The 19,135-nt window shown below is 40.6% G+C and overlaps 2 protein-coding genes across 2 annotated transcripts; both read right to left on the reverse strand.

Annotated features, from left to right (window-relative positions):
* Positions 1-1,304: 1,304 nt before the first annotated feature.
* Positions 1,305-3,005, reverse strand: LOC121794602 (PTI1-like tyrosine-protein kinase At3g15890). Its single transcript, XM_042192844.1, has 3 exons — positions 2,740-3,005; positions 2,316-2,578; positions 1,305-2,107 (listed from the first exon to the last, which is right to left on the reverse strand). Exons 2-3 carry the CDS (start codon positions 2,552-2,554, stop codon positions 1,423-1,425), a joined length of 924 nt encoding a protein of 307 aa, XP_042048778.1. The 5' UTR covers positions 2,555-2,578; positions 2,740-3,005; the 3' UTR covers positions 1,305-1,422.
* Positions 3,006-18,631: 15,626 nt separating this feature from the next.
* On the reverse strand, positions 18,632-19,135 carry LOC121793895 (protein GLUTAMINE DUMPER 3-like). Its single transcript, XM_042191917.1, has one exon. It carries the CDS (start codon positions 19,090-19,092, stop codon positions 18,709-18,711), a length of 384 nt encoding a protein of 127 aa, XP_042047851.1. The 5' UTR covers positions 19,093-19,135; the 3' UTR covers positions 18,632-18,708.

A 19,135-nucleotide genomic window follows, 5' to 3' on the forward strand; every position in this document is an offset into this window, starting at 1 on the left:
TCTCGAATAAGAGAGTCGAATCATCTAAGGTCCTTAGAATATAAATAGGGGTTGTGTTATTATTTTTTCCTCAAGAAATAACATAATTTACCTACTTTATGTCATCTTTATTTTATTTGCAACCCTAATTTTTTGGATTGATCGACGGGGAGAGCCCACGACGTCCGAGTTCTATCGTTGTTGCTACGTTCGTTGCCGCCGGCGTACGTTAAGGGAACTATACCCTTAACAGGCCCACAATCCACTTTTCATCAACTCATTTCTTCATTTTTCTTCTCAAAGCCTAACAATATCAAATACTCCCTCCGTCTCCTATTAATTGTCACTCTTTTCCATTTCGGTCTGTCCCTCAATAATTGTCACACTTCATTTTTACCATAAATGGTAAGTAGGTCCTACATTCAACTAACTCACTTCACTTACATTTTATTATAAAATCAATATAAAAAAGTGGGTCTCACATTCCACTAATTTTTTCAACCAACTTTTTTTACATTTCTTAAGAGCATGAATAACGCGACGAGCCGGGCCGCAAATCGCGAGTCCCGGTCCGTCCTGCGCGTTGGAGGAGGAGGCGTCACGGCCCAGGCCGGTCCCGGGGCCGCGTTCCCGGCCTGGTGACCGTCCCGCTGCCCGGCCTGGGCGCGCGTTGGAGCTTCCGGGGCGAAGAGCCGGGCCGCTACTGTTCATTAATTTTTAATTTTTTTTTTTGCATTATTAAGTAGAAGAAGAAGGGGGGAGAGGGGGAAGAAGGAGGAAGAGGAGGAAGAAAGAGATGGAGAGCGGCGATGTTTTTTTCATCAATTTTAATTTTTTTTATTTTTTTTGCATTTTTAAGAAGAAGAAGAAGAAGGGGGAGAGGGGGAAGGAAGAGGAAGAAGAAGGAGATGGAGAGGGGGAACGTGTTTTGCAGAATTTTAATATATTTTTAATTTTTTTTGCATTTTTTTAATACTCTAATTTTTTTGTATATTTTTTAGTTTATAATTTATTATTTTTTTATTAAAAATAAATTGTTATAATTGCTCAACGTATTCTATTTTACGAGGAAAATAAGTTGGATTTGTGAATAGTGTCATTTATTAGTTGCGGCCTGCAGGGTTAGAGCAGTTGGGGCCTGGGCCGCAACTGTAGGGGAATGATGATGTGGAGGGGACTTGGGGCCGGAAATGGGGACGGGGTTATTCATGCTCTAAAACCTGTGCCCGGTTAAAGATTGACAATTAATCGGGGATGAAGGGAGTAACTCGTATCGATTCAAAAATTGGACTATAAATAGCGGACGCTGGGAGTAAAATGTTGCGTGCTCAAAATTAAGATATTACTACTAATATATACGCGTTGAGTTGCGTAGCTGATTAAATGAAATGAGTCACGAACCAAAATCAATCAAGTAAAAAGACATTAACAATCAAATGAGTCTCATCGCCTCTCCCCGTAACGCCGGAAGGGAGCCTCCATCTTCTGCGCCTCCAACGCCCCGAAAACGCCGTAGACGCTGCTCTCATCCTCATATCCATTCCTCCCATCACCATCATCATCATCATCATCATCATCCTGATCACGAGCCATCAAATCCTCAGAATACTTAACGCTCTTGATCCGCGCAGCCACCGGCGCCGCGGTATTCAGCAGAAGCACCACCTCCTTCATCGTCGGCCGCTTCTCCGGCTCACTCTGCACGCACAGCGCCGCCACATTAATGGCCTGAACGAGCTGGCTCTCGTCGAAATTCCCACGTAGCTTCGGGTCCGCAAGATCCTTAAACCGGCCTTTACTTATGTGCGGCTCGGCCCACTCAGTGATGGTCCGCTTGACGCCGCCCGGAAGCTTCTGGATGGGCTTCCTCCCGGTCACGATCTCGAGTAGAAGGATTCCGAAACTGTACACATCGCAGCTCTCCGACACTTTCCCCCACATTGCGTACTCTGGCGCCAGGTACCCCAGCGTCCCCTTCACCCGCGTCGTCATGTGGCTCACTCCCTCCGGTATCAGCTTCGCGAACCCAAAATCAGCCACCAGCGGGTCGAAGTTCGAATCCAGCAGCACATTGCTCGCCTTTATGTCTCTGTGGATTATGTGCGGCGTCACTTCATGGTGCAGGTACCTGTTACCCGCAGTCATATTTTTCCATTTTAGTCAGTATTTTCTAATTTTGAAAATCTTTTCACTACATATTATAGTACTAATAAAGTGGTCGGTCATTTACTCATTAATTATACTCCCTCGGTCATATTTTGACCACATATTAGATCTTTTCAATTACTTTTCTATTGAATTGAAATAAATGAGAGAGAATGGATGGAGAGTAATACAATATGCCCTCGGCCGATCCCATTGCGACTTTCATTCTCTTTTTCCAATCAAGCTGGACTTCGCCGGCGAACTGGCCGTGCAAATGAGAGAGCAAGCTAAGATTGGGCATGTAGTCGTAGACGATGAGGCGCTGGTCGTTTCCCGCGCAATACCCTCTGAGCCCTAGCAGATTCTTGTGCCTCACTCTTCCCAGCACCTCCACCTCCACCGCGAACTCCATCTCCGCCTTTGAATTCATCGACTTCAACTTCTTCACCGCAATCTACACTTACAAATGTCACTATCCGTCTCCCCAATAATTTAGTGCTTGTTTGGTAAGGAAGATAAACTCATTTATATTTGGAATTCCACGAGCAAAAAAGTGCTCATAGAATTCCAAATATAGATGACTTATCTTCCCTAAATTCAACTTAATGCAAGTACCTGAAGGCCGTCGGAGGTTCTGCCCCAATAAACACTCCCGAACCCGCCTTCGCCAAGCTTGTAGTCGTCGCTGAAGCCATTGGTGGCCGTATGCAGCTCCTTGTAGGTGAAAATTCTCCATTGATTGACGTTCTCGCCTCCTCCTCCCAACGTTAAACTACATGAAAAAAATAAAACATGAATTATTTCCGGTTATTAAAATTATGGTAAGTGATTAAGAATGCCTACCCTTCTTCAACTTTATCATTACCGCAACAACTGACGGATGATCCCATGGCTTGATGAGAGACACACTTAATTTCTTTTTTTTTTTTTTGGATTGGAGAATCAATCTATGAAGATGTTTTTAAAGAATTTTAGTTGGAAAAAGTGTCTTTGTCAATTGTGGCACTGCCGTCCTAGCCGGCTGCCCCTGTGTTAGATTAATTGATTATATTTAATAGTGTTTTAGTTTTGTATCAAACTCACTCTAATTATTGACACAGTCTAAGTTGTCAATATTTTCTCTTTTTATTTCATGTTAAGCCAAAACTGCTGGACTGCAATATTATGTTATACTAATACTTATTGCATATATTTACCAAAGACTAACCTAACAACTAATCTTAATGATCTTTTGCAGTAATGTATTGTGCAACATGTATTGATGTGCTAATCTTGATGCGCATAATTCCTTCACGATATTGTTTGTGTTGGGCCACAAATCGTTGAGAGTGGTGGAGGTGAGATTAAATCCTAATTAAACTATCATAAAAATAAATAACAAAGATAAGATTAAAAGAATATATGAATTCTTAATTAGTTCACTTTATGTATAAAATAAAAATATATATTTCTATAAAAAATATACTCACAACTGGATGGAATTATAAAATACTCCGTCACAAGCCTGTTTGCTATATGTTGTCAACTCCATGGAACTAATAATACGCGAATTGAATTGCCATAACTACGCCATTTGGCTTCATGTACGATTTGGACCGTATATATATTTGCTGGAAACCATATAATTGACGAGTAATTTCGGAATAATAAGTCAACATATTAAAAGAAATTAAGACTAGATTTTCTATATTTCTTTTGGGGGAGAAGACAACTGAAAGCTGAAATCTGAATCCGATTATTCACGTAGCTAAAAGAAAGGAAAAGAGCAAGATTTCTCGCAGAAGAAGAAAGAAAAAATATGAAGAAAACGGTAAGATGATTTTATAAGAGGCGTCTCTCTTGGTACGACATCAAAAGAATATAAAAAATAAAATCAAAAAACGAGTTTATATGTCTCAGTTTTACATTTTACTTCATCTTATTAATTATTTCAATTTATTTTTACCATTTTGGTAATAGACACCGCATTCCACAAATTTATTTTCAGTCACATTTTTTTTACAAAACTAAGTCCTCATTCCACTAACTTTATCAATCCACTTTCTATTACAATTTTTAAAAATCCGTGTTGAATCAAAATGAGACACATATTAGGAGATGGAGGAAGTATTAAATTAATTGCATAATATTCCCTCCGTTCTATGTTAATAGAGACATATCTTTTTTGCACAGAGTTTAAGAATAGTGTGTTAAGGTGGTGTTCGGTTACCTAGATAAAATAATAGCAAGATACAATTTAGGATAGAATTGTGAGGGTAGCTATGACTAATTATCTCTTGATTATTCATCTAGGATTGAGTTGTCGTATTGAATCTCATTAACTAAACACACTACATATTTAATCCCGGGATACAATCTTGCAAACCAAACACCCCCTAAGTGGACGTACACATTCACAAACCGAACTGGACCGGCGGTTAACCGCCGGTTCATAAACCGAAATCGGAACTGGCGAGGCGGTTCCGAACCGCCGGACGGTCGGTTTCACGGTTAACCGACCTGAAAACCGTCGGTTTCACGGTTAACCGCTGGGTTTTGCCGGTTCCGGCAAAAAAAACCCGCCGGTTCCGTTCAAAAACTGCCTGAAAAAGCGGCCAACGGCTGACGCCTCGGATACCTCGCCGGAACCGTGAAACCGCCGGTTAACCGGCGGTTCGGTGACGGTTTCGGTTCGTAAAATCTTGAACCGGAACCGGCCCGCGGTTCCAAATACGACGGTTCCGGTTCGTAAAAATTGTCACGGTTCCAGTTCGGCGGTTAACCGCCGGAACCAGAAACCGTGGGCACCTCTAGTTCAATCTCTCACACATATTTGTAAATCAATAATACTACTCATCCATCCGTCATTTATAGTCTCATTTTGATTCAACACGGGTTTTAAGAAAATAGTATTTGACTTTGTAAAGAAAAATAGGAAAATGAGTTAGTGGAATGTAGGCTTCATTTTTAAATATTTGGTTTATAATAGAACGTGAGTGTAATGAGTTAGTCGAATGGTGGGTAGGGCTGGGAAAAAATACCGAAATGCCGAAATACCGGCCTTATCGTACCGAAAAAATACCAATTTTTTGGTATACCGTGCTTTTTGGTACGGTATGATACCTTACTGAAATATTTCGGTAAGGTAAAGGTATGAATTTTTATATACCGCGGTATACCGCGGCATACCGAAATTTAAGGTATATACCGTAAAATATGAATATAATAATATATAAAGTATTTTATATATTTTTAAATTATAAAATTTATTGTGAAATATAATATAATATGAATAAAATATACTAGTATTTAATACCCCATATATTATTTAAATTAATATAAAATATAAATAGTATTCTAAAAACTCAAATATTTAATTTTCATTGATATTGATATTGAAAGTAAGGTATACCGCAAAAGTATGGTATACCGAAAATGAGGTAAGATAAAGGTATGATTTTTTTGCATACCGAATTTACGGTAAGGTATACGGTATGCTGGTTTCGGTAAAGTATACCGTACCTACCCACCCTAATGGTGGTTCCATTTACTTAAAAAAAAACAAATGAGATTTTAAATCAAGAACATCCCAAAATGACAAAATGAGACTTTAAATCGCGGGTAGAGAGAGTAACATTTACCATATGCATGCATATATACAAGTTGTATAGTTGCTTTTGTTATATTTCTTCATAGCAAGCGCCCTGAAGACACAAATAGTGTTGATATATATGGTAAATTAACAAAATCTAAAAAATGTGATTATAAGGTGGGAATGTGATGCCAGCTGCTGAAATGTGAAGGCATGCAGTCACTTGTGTAAGACTGAAATAAACAAACAAAAGAAGGAAAAACAGTAGAGCAGAATCTGCATCTGCTTTCTTAAATAAGGGATTGGGCAAAAGGGAAGGCAATTAGGCGTTGGAGCAAAGCAAGATAGCATCCTCATGCACTTATCATTCCTTCCTATATCTTTTTCTCCATAAAGCCTCAGAAATATTTAATTTATACTACTGTACTACATTCATCCTCACTAAACATTTTCATACTGCCGCATCTTTTCTTTCTTTCCTTTAATGTTGCTCGCAATATTTTAAAAGGTTAGTTACTAACACAATATGTATAATAATATGGATACATATATAGTACATGGAAAATGCATAATAATATGGTCATAAATTTATGATTTGTGTATAATTTTTTTACCTTTTTGAAACCATAAATGTAATTAGTGCATACTTTAATTCAAATTTTAAAAACAATAGAAAGGAAATTCAAATATTAAAAAATGAGGTTAAAGGCTAATAAGTCTTTTTAATTTGTCCACTTACTACATTTATTATTTTAATATATAATTAATACATCAAATTAATAATATAACCTTATTTTGGTTGTACAAAATTTGGTTGTTTATCATCATTCTATTCAAATATGATATTCAAATCTTGTGGACCTAAAGATGTCAACCACTACATCATGTCTGCATGCATTAATAGTACAGTGTGTTTCCGACAACTTTTGTTAAGCTATTTACATGTAAATATGTAGGAGTAGCTAGAATAAGTAGCCCAATAATAAAAAAGCGTGTTCAACTAGCACATATTTCCGAGCACCAATATGTGCTCGGAATTTTCCTAGCACTTTTCCGAGCACACGAGCCTGTTGTCAGAATGTTGAAGAAAATATGCACAATCCGAGCACGTTCCGAGCACGGTCAACGTGCTAAATATCTATTGCAAACCGTGAGTATATTCCGGGCACCGTTAGAATGTGCTAGGAGACATCCGAGCACCTACTACGTGCTCGGAATCAGTGTCACAATGTTCATATGAGGTATGCATCCACCAATGTATTTACGAGCACAAATTGAATGTGCTCAGAACAATTTCCTAGCAATGTGCACGGATAAATTCCTAGAACAAATTGATTGTGCTCGGAAATATTCCTAGCACTTGCAAGGTGCTCAGAAAAATGAGGATATTATTTCTAAACCAGATCTGGATCTCACTTCTATCATTTTACTTCTTCCATTTTCTCTCCAACTCGATTTCTTCAATCTTTTCCTACATATTCTCAATCTTACCATGTTATTTCTTCGAATCAAAGTAGTCTTTTTGCCCGTTGCCACCTCGCCTCGTTATCTTTTTGTTATCTAAATGTATAATTTATATTTATTAGTTATTCTCTATAACTTCTATGTTAAATAATTCAAAATATTATTATATCTGTTTTAATTTATATTAATTTTATGCTATAGGATAGTAAAAATTGATAGGTTACTTTAATTTATTTTTGAATCTAATGACTAATATATAGTGGACTTACCCATGAAAATGATAGATTAGCTAACTATTCTATGCCAAAACTTCTCTAGATAAGAAACATGAGAATTTTAATAACTTAAAATAATATTTTTGTTCAAGTAATATTTTGATGATCAATAGTATAATTTTTATTTGCTAATTATTTTCTCTAAACTCTTTGTTAATTTATTTAAAGTATTATTTTATTTGTTTTGATTGCATACTACAGGATAGTGAAATGGATAAAATTCTGGGACGAGAGTAGATGTATGAGAGAAAGTATCCCACCGGAGAATTCAATCGTGATTTTATCGATGGGTTAGATATGTTTATGAATTTTGCTGTGTCATTTCCCTCTAAAATGGATGGTTCGAAAATTAGATGTCTATGTGCATGTTGTGATAATAGCAAATTTTTTTCTACTGATACAGTGAAAGAGCACCTTGTGAGAAGGGGGTTTACTCCAAATTACTATGATTGAAGATTTCATTGCGATGTAGAAGCGTCGTTCAGTTCAATACCGGTTGAATCTATGCATTTCGATCCATCATCGGATCCATACCAACATATGGTACACAATGCCTGGGGACAAACATATATATTATCAAGCTACAAAGAGTAAAGAGTAAACGTGTATGACAGAGAAATGGAAAGATATAATTGGGGGGGGGGGGTGTTCTCATTGTACTAGCTATACTTCTCAAATTTCAATGTTTTAATATAGAAATGCTGCAACATCTGTCACCCTTCCCTCCTCTTTCCTGCAATTCTGAGTGCTTGCTGAGCATTTTCTAACATTAGATTACTTATAGTTATAATGAATTTGATTTACTTTCTCTTAATAATATGAAGCATAATCCAATTAGTTAGTCCACCATCTATACACAACTGAATTCTCTGTTGCTTGTTGTTCCATCAACATGATAACATGTTGCATTGCATTATTGAAGAGAAAGCTATGAAACTGTTTGTTTGTTTGGGTGCTCATTGTACTAGTTGTACTTCTTCTCAAATTTCAATGTTTTAATATAGAAATGCTGCAACATCTGTCACCCTTCCCCACTCTTCCCTGCAATTCTGAGTGCTTGCTAAGCATTTTCTAACATTAGATTACTTATGATTTTCTCAGTGCTTGCAGATCATTTTCTTACATTAGATTACTTATGATTATACATGAAATTTGATTTATTTTCTCTTAATAATGAAGCATAATCCAATTAGTTAGTACACCATCTATACGCAACTGAATTCTAAATCTATGTTGCATGTTGTTCCATCAACATTATAACATGTTGGTTTGCATTATTGTCTTAAAATATGGTATAAACCGAGAGAAAGAGATTTGGGAGCAAAGAGATCATTTTTATTTCTTCTGTGTTGTGTTTTTTGTACAGACTTTTCCATTCTCTTATAGGTGAGAAAAAGTGTAAACATGGTAGAGTATAAATCTATTCCTAGAATGTATCAATCACATATCAATTATATGCTAATTGTAATACTTTCCGGTCTTGAATTATTCTCTGCAATCTTCTCATCTTCACCTGCAATCTTTCCATCTTGACATATTGAAGAGAAAGCTATGAAACTGTTTGTTTGTTCGGGTGCTTATGGTAGCATCTAACTTGTGTTTGCTTGTTGGAAGGATGATATTATGAGAAGGGCTGAAGAATTAAGAGCCAAAGGGATAGACGATCCGGATTTAGATGCCATCTTCTTGGAGCTTCATGGGAAGGTGAAGAAGAGAAAGCAGATTCCCGGTGCAGGAAGTGCAACAAAAATATACTTCCCATCAGCTACTTCAACATATGCATCCGACGCTCGACCGGCAGCGACCCTCGCAAGATGGACGAGCTCTACGAGCAACGACTTCAAGAAGAGTGTGAGCGATTAAAACCCAGATGGAAGCACGGGTGGAAGAAAAAGTTAGAAAGATACAAGAAGTGTCGGATAAGAAAATGGAATTGATGAAGGAACAGATGCAAGAACATGTTAAGAACCTATTTAGCGAAAAGTTTGGGTGAACTATAGATATAGCCTTGTGCTTTTTGAACTAATGACTTTGTGAAACAATTTAACTAATGACTTTGTGAAACAATTTAGTTCTCGCAATCCATTTGGCATTTTAATTTATTTATTTTATTCCTATTTTTAGTTTAATGTCATTTTAATTTCACTGAATTAACAATTTAAAATGAAGCTGAAATAATAATAATAATAATAATAATAATAATGAAAAATATGAAAAAAAATCATAGATTCCGAGCACTTATGTGCTCGGAATATTACATTGCCGAAATGTCCTTCCCTAGCACATCCAAATTGTGCTAGGAGTCTTAAAGCGAATTAATCCGAGCACACACAAGCGCTAGGAAGAGAAAGTAGGTGATAGTGCATTGCATTTCCGAGTAATTATGGTGCTCGGACATTATACAAAGGAGTTGACCATGTTTCCGAGCACCCGAAATGTGCTCGAAAAAATGGAGTATTGCTCGGAGACCTGCTCGGAAATAATTTCGAGAGAGTAAATGGCTAGCACCCTAATGTGCTCGGAATGTGCTCGGAAAACCTTATTTTTCCTAGCACTTTGGGGCTTTTCCTAGCATTTTGGTGCTAGCTAATTGTGCGTTTTTTTTAGCATAGCTTTGATGTCACATAGGATAATTAGGATTTTGGAACTCAACTTAATATACTGTAGCTCCTAGTATTAATTAATACTACTATAGCATTATTGGTTGAGTCGTTTAAATTAATACTACTATAGCATTATTGGTTGAAAATAACTTTTTATTTGATAATTTGTTTTGAGTCAAAAATAGCGAACTAGCTAGCAGTGGTACAAAAGCAACCAAAGTGAAAACAATAAAAATGCAACAAAATCTATATGTCTATGTAGAATGGAATAGAAACATACCATATTCAATAGTATGGTATGTATATCAGTGTATCTGTATTTTAACAGGCAACAACAATTCTTTTCTAGGAATCTAAATTAAGAATAATCCCAATCATGGTGATTGTAAATGATAGTATATCCATTCCTTTGATGTCAGCAAATCTAATTCTATTACAAGTTGTAAAACGAAAAAGAACTATATATCCTCCACTGTATCTAATTTGTAATCCTCATAAAAAAATACCCTATTTTACCCCTTTGAGTGATTAATTAATTAATCCCACACACCAATTGGACTAGTTTCCAACAAACACGCAAACACATACTAATATCTATACATATACATACGCACACATATTTTTTCCCACAATTAATGATTTTAAGACGGAGAGCCCAAATTGAAGTAGTCCACTCAACAACACAATATGCATGCTTTTTTGTACCTCACTAACACTAATCTCCACAATTTCCATGTTTGACGATGAAGTATATTCTTACATAACATAAATATGAATGAATTGTGTATTAATAAGTGTGACATGTGGTGTTAGATTGGGGAAAATTCGGGTCCAAAGTCATATTATTATAATCACATATATTTATTCTACTATACAAATTTAAATCCAGTTTGATTTTAATCAGTTTCACAATTTTTATCATAAAAATATATTGTGTATAGCATGAATCCATAACTGCTGACGTATGACTTTAATTGTGGAACGGAGTAATTGATAGTGCACCCTTTTTAAAATAAAAAAACACTTATATTCAATTCATAAGAGTATCGAGCAAATTATGATCACTGGAGTAGTAAATATGCCATGCAATCATTTCAAGTAATAATGCGTTAATTGACATAGTTATACACCATATATATAAAACTAAAGTACCAAAATGGTCCTTAACATATTGCGTTTTTTATTTTGGTCCAAAACATTATCTTTTGAATTATTATGTCACTCACATTTGAAATCGGATCACATTTGGTCCATTTTGGACGGTTCCGTTAAATTTTTGACGGTTTTAATTACCGGATCACAAATCCGTCACTAATCCGTCACTAACTGGGAGAAACTAATCCGTAACTAATCCGTCACTAATCCTAACCGAATTCTATGCTAAATCATAGTCACAGACAATCCTAACCCGCGTCATTAGTAGGGAGTCTTGACAGAATATCGATAGTGGTTTCTAACGGTAAATTCTTTAAGAATCCTCTCGTCATTTCGAGATTGTTAAGAATGATTTTCTGGGCTTATTTGGTCAGAATAATCAATCAGGTCATTCTAGTCTACAAAATTTATCCCAATTTCTTCATCATTTCTCTACCTAAAAGAACAGACAACCATATTCGAATGTTAATCAAAGAAATCGAACATTATCATATCAATTGCAAACTCCAAATCAAAATCAAAATTGGACGTAATGAGCAGCCCTAATCGATTGATACATACTCCTAAAAGCATTACTCTAACAAAGCTTAATTTGCTTTTCTCAGGTGGGGAATGGTAACAGAAATCACACAAAACACACAAACAAAGACTGCCATGTTAAAATGCGGGAGCTTGGATAGCTCTTTGCGGCTGAAAATGATCGATGAATAAATAAGGGAGCTGAGGACACTGCTGAATCTGGATTTGCAAATTTCTACAGAAGGGAAAAATAGAAATTGTTAAGTTATTCGGAAATTTTAAACCGAAAAATGGAAATTAAAACGGAAAAATCTATTTGGCGGGGGAAGGACGGCGGTGGAGAGAAGCGACGACGACAGCTCTGGTTTACGAGAGAGGCCCATCCACTACCACTGTATTACACTGATTCATTAGTTATTTCATTTTCCTAAGAAATAGACAACGATCAGTGACAGATTAGCAACGGATTAGTGACGGATCAATTTCTCCCAGTTAGTGGCGGATTTGTGACGGATTTGTGACCCGTTAATTAAAACCGTCAAAAATTTGACGGAACCGTCCAAAATTTGACGGAACCGTCCAAAATGGACCAAATGTGATCCGATATAAAATGTGAGGGACCGAATAATTCAAAAGATAATGTTTTGAACCAAAATAAAAAAAACGCAATATGTTAAGGACCATTTTGGGACTTTATTCTATATATAAATACTTCAACTGCATCAACAACTATTGCAACATTAATGCTTCCGCTCGCCGCGACAGGTGAACTAAAGCTGCATTGTATGTGACGTGACGTCCACGTGTGTTTCTGATAAGGGTTCCCCTATCGCGATGTCGGAAACGGATAATCTAGAAGTCCCGGGAGGCAAAATCCCGTCGACCGCTTTGAAAAGAGGATTTTAACACAAAGAAGCAATAAAGATGAAAGTAAACGAAAATCTGATATATCTTATTATGAAAAAAAGAGAGCTTATGCGCCTACTTATAATGTTCAAAATAATCCTAATTCAAAAAGGAAACAAACTAAGGTAATTATCCTAATTCAAAAAGGAAACTAAAATAAAATAATATTAAAATATGAACTAATCATATTCAACGAGGGACAAACTCCCTGTACTTGGTTGGGGGGCGAACTTGCCGCTTTGGTCGTGACGACTTGATGGCCGTCGCAGATGGGCGACCTCTTTCAACAGTATCGCAGTCCGGCGGTGCATCAAGGCTCGTTGGCACATCCTCTATCTCTTGTATGGTCTCCGTCCGTCGGGGTCGTGTTGTACTCATATCAACTCCCTCCCCCATAGGAAGCTCCTTGTCCTCAAGGAGGTGCGAGAAACGTCTCCTAATCACCGTCATAGGTTCCCACGACGGCCGTTCACCTCCGTCATCCTCCCATTGTAGCAGTCCTTCCTCCACTGCCGCCCCTGCGTTCCAGATTGTGCGAACGTCAAGCAAACGCATTGGGCGAGAGACTGGGCGACCCCGAGCAAATCTTGATAGCAGCTCGGTCGTCTGGAACTTGGAACCATCCACAAATGGTCACAATAAACTAACATGAAATACATTATGGACGCGACTCCCCTCTGGTAATTGGAGCCTATAAGCAACCATACCAATCTGCTCTATCACCTGAAATGGGCCATAAAATCTCCTTGCCAACTTTGTAGACAACGGCCTGGCCACTGAATACTGCCTATATTGCTGCAGTTTCAACAGCACCATATCACCTATCGCATACTCCACATTACGACGGTGTTTGTTGGCCGCTGATCGCATTCGCTGCTGGGCCTTCTCCAAGTTCGTACGCAATACAATAATCATCTATGCACGCTGGCGAATTAAGGATGCCACATCTGGCTGAGTGATTGCCGATGGCTCAACCACGACCATACAGCGCAGTAAATGGGGACGTCCCCAAGCCTTCGTGATGAAAACAATTAAGAGCCAGTTCTGCCCAAGGCAAAAAATTCACCCATTTATTCGGTCTATCTGCGGTGAACGCCCGAAGATACTGCTCCAACCCCCGATTGCGGACCTCCGTTTGTCCATCCGATTGCGGGTGATATGCTGTGGTGAAGTAAAGTTTTGTCCCACTAAGATGAAGCATATGCTCCCAAACATCATTCAAAAACACCGAATCCCTGTCCGAGACCAAGGTTTTGGGAAATCCATGATGTTTAACCACAGTTTCAATGAAAAGGTTTGCCACACGGAGAGCGTTAAACTGAGGCGGAAGAGGCGCGAAATGCACGTACTTCGATAAACGATCCACAATTACCATAATCGTTGTAAAGCCTCGTGATTGTGGTGGAGAAATGATGAAATCCATTGAGACATCCTCCCAAACCTGGGACGGAATTGGAAGGGACTGTAGGAGACCTACAGGTTTCTGGGTCGAATATTTAGTAGTCTGACACTCGTAGCAGGCTTCCACAAATTCCTTTACATCCTTTCTCATGTTCCTCCAGTAGAACGTTGCAGCCAAACGTCGAAAAGTCCGCTCGACCCCGGGATGGCTAGCTTGTGGCGTACAATGGTGTTCGAATAGGAGGGCCTTTTTTGCAGCTGACCTGTCGCCCACAAATATGCGCCGATTAAAGTAAATCAAGTCTGCACTCACTGAGAAACTGCTGTCTGGCTTACCCTCCTCAATTGTTGTTCGCAAGGCTACTAATTCAGGGGCTGATTTCGATTCCTCAATCAGAGTGTCTAATATTTTCGGGACAGGATGCGAGACCGCCGTCAAAAGGGTTGTAGCCGCTGCTGCCTGATCCACCGCCTCCGGCGACGGATCCATCTCTCGTCATGACAAGGCATCAGCCACTCGATTGGAAGCGTCTGTCTTATACTCGATCCGAAATTTGTATCCCATTAGCTTCCGTGCGTAAAACTGTTGATCCGGGGTCTGAATGACTTGTTGCAGTAGTTCCTTTAAGCTTTTTTGGTCACTGCGGATTACGAACTCACGACCAAGTAAATACTGGCGCCATTTCTGCACTGCTTCTACTATAGCGTAAAGTTCCTTGTGGTAAGTCGATGTTACCCGCCTACGAGGGCCTAGCTTCTTGCTGAAAAAAGCTAATGGTTGATCGTCTTGTAGCAATACCGCCCCTATACCAAAATCGGAGGCATCCGTCTCCAAATAAAAATGCTTGCCAAAGTCCGGAAGACGGAGTACTAGGGCCGACGTCATAGCCGTTTTTAGAGCCTCGAAACTGTCTGCAGCCACATGGGACCACTGAAAAGCATCATTCTTTAGCAAGTCAGTTAGTGGCCCTGCAATCGTCGCATAATTGGAGATGAAACGCCTATAGTATTCCGTAAGGCCCAAGAAACCTCGCAACTGTTTAATAGTGGACGGGACTGGTCATGCTACCATCGCTGCAATTTTTTCTGGGTCGGCCTTTAACTGCCTGCCCGAAATCAAGTGCCCGAGATAGTCCACCGACTCGCTGCAGAACACACACTTTGACATTTTCACAAAGAATTTATTAGTTTCCAGGATAGTGAGGACCTCATGTAAATGCTGCGCGTGTGAATCCAACGAGGGGCTATATATCAATATATCATCGAAGAAAAAGATGACAGAGAGTCGGAGGAGTTGTCGAAAAATAGCATTCATTGCAGACTGAAAAGTCGAAGGCGCATTAGTAAAGCCAAAAGGCATTACCAAGAACTCGAAGTGGCCATCATGAGTACGGAACGCTGTCTTGTAGATGTCATCCGTGTGCATTCGGAGTTGGTGGTAAGCAGATCGTAAATCCAGTTTGGTAAAGACCCGGGCTAATCCCAACTCGTCGAATAACTCGTCTGTAGTTGGGATCGGGAAGTGATCCGGGACTGTGGCTGTGTTCAAAGCTCTATAATCGATGCAGAAATGAAATGTCCCATCTTTTTTGCGGATCAACAATACCGGGGATGAAAATGGACTCTGACTGGGTCGAATGATCCCTGAGGCCAACATTTCCTTTACCTGCTTCTCGATCTCATTCTTCTGGAAATATGGATATCGATAGGGTCGGACATTAACCGGTTTCGTCCCGAGTAAAAGATGGATTCTATGATCAAAGGGACGCGGCGGCGGCATGCCTGACGGCATGCTGAACACGACGTTATGGGCCTCCAGGATCCTGCTGATGGAGGGTGGCACACCTGTCGGAAACTCCAATTCAGCGGTCCCACCAGCCATGGGACCGTCCTGCTGGATGGGGATTAGTTCGAACAAGTCGGTTGTGCCCAGCATAGTCAGTAGGCTGGCAAACGACCGTAGGGACAACTGCTTCGGGTTTGGCGATGTGACCTTCAAGCAAACTGGCACCCCGTCCCTGATGAATTCAATTGTGCCCATCTCATAGTCGTTTGTGACACGATAGAGTGACTTCAACCAGGTCATATCCAAAATCACCTCAGGTCCGTGAATAGGTAGAATGTGTAAGTCTAGCAGAAAAACTTGATTCTGAACCACTAAACGTGTCTGCACGCTCGTGTGCGAACACAACAACGATTCGCTATTGCCAACATACACTCGGAAAGGCCTAATTGATTTGAGGGGCAGGGAGAGCCGCTCCGCAACCTTCAGATGCAGAAAATTATGTGAGCTGCCTGTGTCCACCAAAATGAGCACTGAAGAAGTGCCAAAGAAGTCGTTCAATTCAATAGCAGCCGGCATTAGCTTTCCTTCCAAAGCATAAATGTGTGAGAGATCGGCCGTGATCACTTCGGTCTCCGGTTGCACGGGCGGCTGCACGTGCTCCTCCGTCTCCTCATCCTCCTCTGCGCCCATGTAAGCCTGAAAGGATCTCTTGCAGGCGTGGTCCGGGACCCATTTTTCCTCACAATACCAACAGACACCTCGGCGAGTCCTATCCGCCTTTTCTGCTGCAGTGAGACGAATAACCGGTAATTTTGAATACTCCGGGCCCTTGGCATAAACAAGTTTCCCGGCAGACTGGGGTTGCCCCCGCAGAGCGGACGTACGCCAGTCCTTGGTCATTCCATTGCGGCGCTGGAGCCCTGGGTGGACCACCGGCCTCTCCAAGCAGCTGTCATAATCTACGGCGAGGGCCATTGCCGCTGCCACTGAAGTAGGGTGTTGGTGCTTAACTTGATTCCGCACCGGTTGCTGCAGTCCCGCCACATAAGTATGACAAGAATGAAGATTCAGGGTGATTCGGTACTTTGCTCCGCATCCGACCAAACGTTGCATTGTAATCGGCTAGTGAACCGGTCTGGCTCAACTTGGCGATGAGGCCCAAATAATCCTCGAAGCAATGCGGATCAAAGCGACGTCGTACGTCCTCCAAAAACCCATGCCAATCGGCTGTCGGATTGCTTGCACGATAATTGAGTATCCAATCTGCCACCGGGGAATCGAAGAGCATGATGACATAGTGTAAACGATGGTCCTCGGGCATCATTAAATGCTCAAAATAGTATTGCACGCGCGAGATCCAATTGGCCACGTCCGTTCCATCAAAACGTGGTGCCTTCATCTTAAAATTACGGGATTGGTCAGCACCGAACGTCCCCTGGAACTGGTGGGTCACCGGGTTATCCCATGACGTGGGTGCTATGCGCGAATTTGGTGGCTCAAAACCGAGGTGCGACCCCGGAATATCCCATGACGTCTGGTCCGCTCTAGAGAGCCCCACGCCCCTGTTGTTGTTGTTGGGCAAGTCCCAGGCCGTGCTCGCAGGCGGTGGCTGGAAGTCTGCATAGGTCCGAAGCGGGCGGGAACCAGGCGGGCCATGCCCAATAGTGGGAAATCGGCGACAAGGGTAAGTCGTTAGTGTTGATGAAGCAGGCGGACGTAATATCAGCGAATCTGAGGAACGACATAACGGCGGAGTTGGAGTGCTGACGATTACAGACTGCGAAGGGATCGCCGTTTGTCCCGTCGTCGGCAACGGGTTGGAAAACCAGTGCGTCGGAAGGGCGAAAGGCGGGTCCGGCTCTGGGCGAGGCGGCGGCCGCTGGACAGACGTCCGACTGTCAACCTACTTCAAACGTGAGTTCGAGTCTTCGGTTATCGAAGGCCGGGTGCGCCACGTTGCTGGATGCGGTCGTGGTCGATGTTCCGACACCAGATGACTGATTGTCCATGAGTTCAAGAAAGCACCAATTTGATAAGGGTTTTCCCTTATTGTGATGTCGGAAACGGATAATCTAGAAGTCCCGGGAGGCAAAATCCCGTCGACCGCTTTGAAAAGAGGATTTTAACACAAAGAAGCAATAAACATGAAAGTAAACGAAAATCTGATATATCTTATTATGAAAAAAAGAGAGCTTATGCGCCTACTTATAATGTTCAAAATAATCCTAATTCAAAAAGGAAACAAACTAAGATAATTATCCTAATTCAAAAAGGAAACTAAAATAAAATAATATTAAAATATGAACTAATCATATTCAACGAGGGACAAACTCCCCGTACTTGGCTGGGGGGCGAACTTGCCGCTTTGGTCGTGACGACTTGATGGCCGTCGCAGATGGGCGACCTCTTTCAACAGTATCACAGTCCGGCGGTGCATCAAGGCTCGTTGGCACTTCCTCTATCTCTTATATGGTCTCCGTCCGTCGGGGTCGTGTTGTACTCGTATCAGTTTCCACGTGGCACGTGAACAGCTCTTGCACAACGACAACCACTTTCACTATACCAATTCTCCTCATTTTTTTTGCACTGACTAAATTTAATTCTACCAGAATCAACTGAGTATGGTTTTATTTCCCACCTCAATAAACAGCTTAAAATTTATTGAAATCATACGTATTTCTCTGCTGCAACTAAATTCATTCACAGGAGCTTTTTCTGATTTCACGTTCATTTTCAGTCCTCCAATTTCTGCACTTAATTCCTCTGTGCAAACAGTTGCAAAAAATAGAATAATTTAACACTGATAGAGGGAGAGGGAGAGAGAGAATTATCTTCCAAAAATTATTTACATTCCCGCAAAATTCATAACAATTCTACCATATTTTAAAAGAACCAAAATTCTAATTATGGATGTTTTATGTGTTCAAAATCAGCTTCAGATAGGGTACTATTTTCAGAGCTTAAAGTACTAGTAGTGCTCTTGCTACTAAACGACGACGTTCTACTGGACATCGGAGTGGCGAGGAAAGTGGGCTTTTCCTGGCCGGCCATGATCACCAGAAACTTCTCCTCCATCACCAGCGGCTCCACCTTAGAAGCTCCGTCTCCTCCTCCGTCGGCCTCGAGGTCCCTCTCGGCGTCTTCGGAGAGCTTCCAGTAGGAGCAGGCGAGGATCAAGAGAGCGAAAGCGATGAGCCCCAGCATCGCCGCAAGCCCGCCGAACAGGTACGGCACCGGCGAGTGCCACGGCGACGGCGCTGCTGCTGATGAGGCATCAAAACCCGCCATGTGTATAAGGGTTTGATTGAGGTTTTGTGTGTGCTTAGTTAAT

Source organism: Salvia splendens, chromosome 3 (assembly GCF_004379255.2).
Source record: "Salvia splendens isolate huo1 chromosome 3, SspV2, whole genome shotgun sequence".
Taxonomy (NCBI): Eukaryota; Viridiplantae; Streptophyta; class Magnoliopsida; order Lamiales; family Lamiaceae; genus Salvia; species Salvia splendens.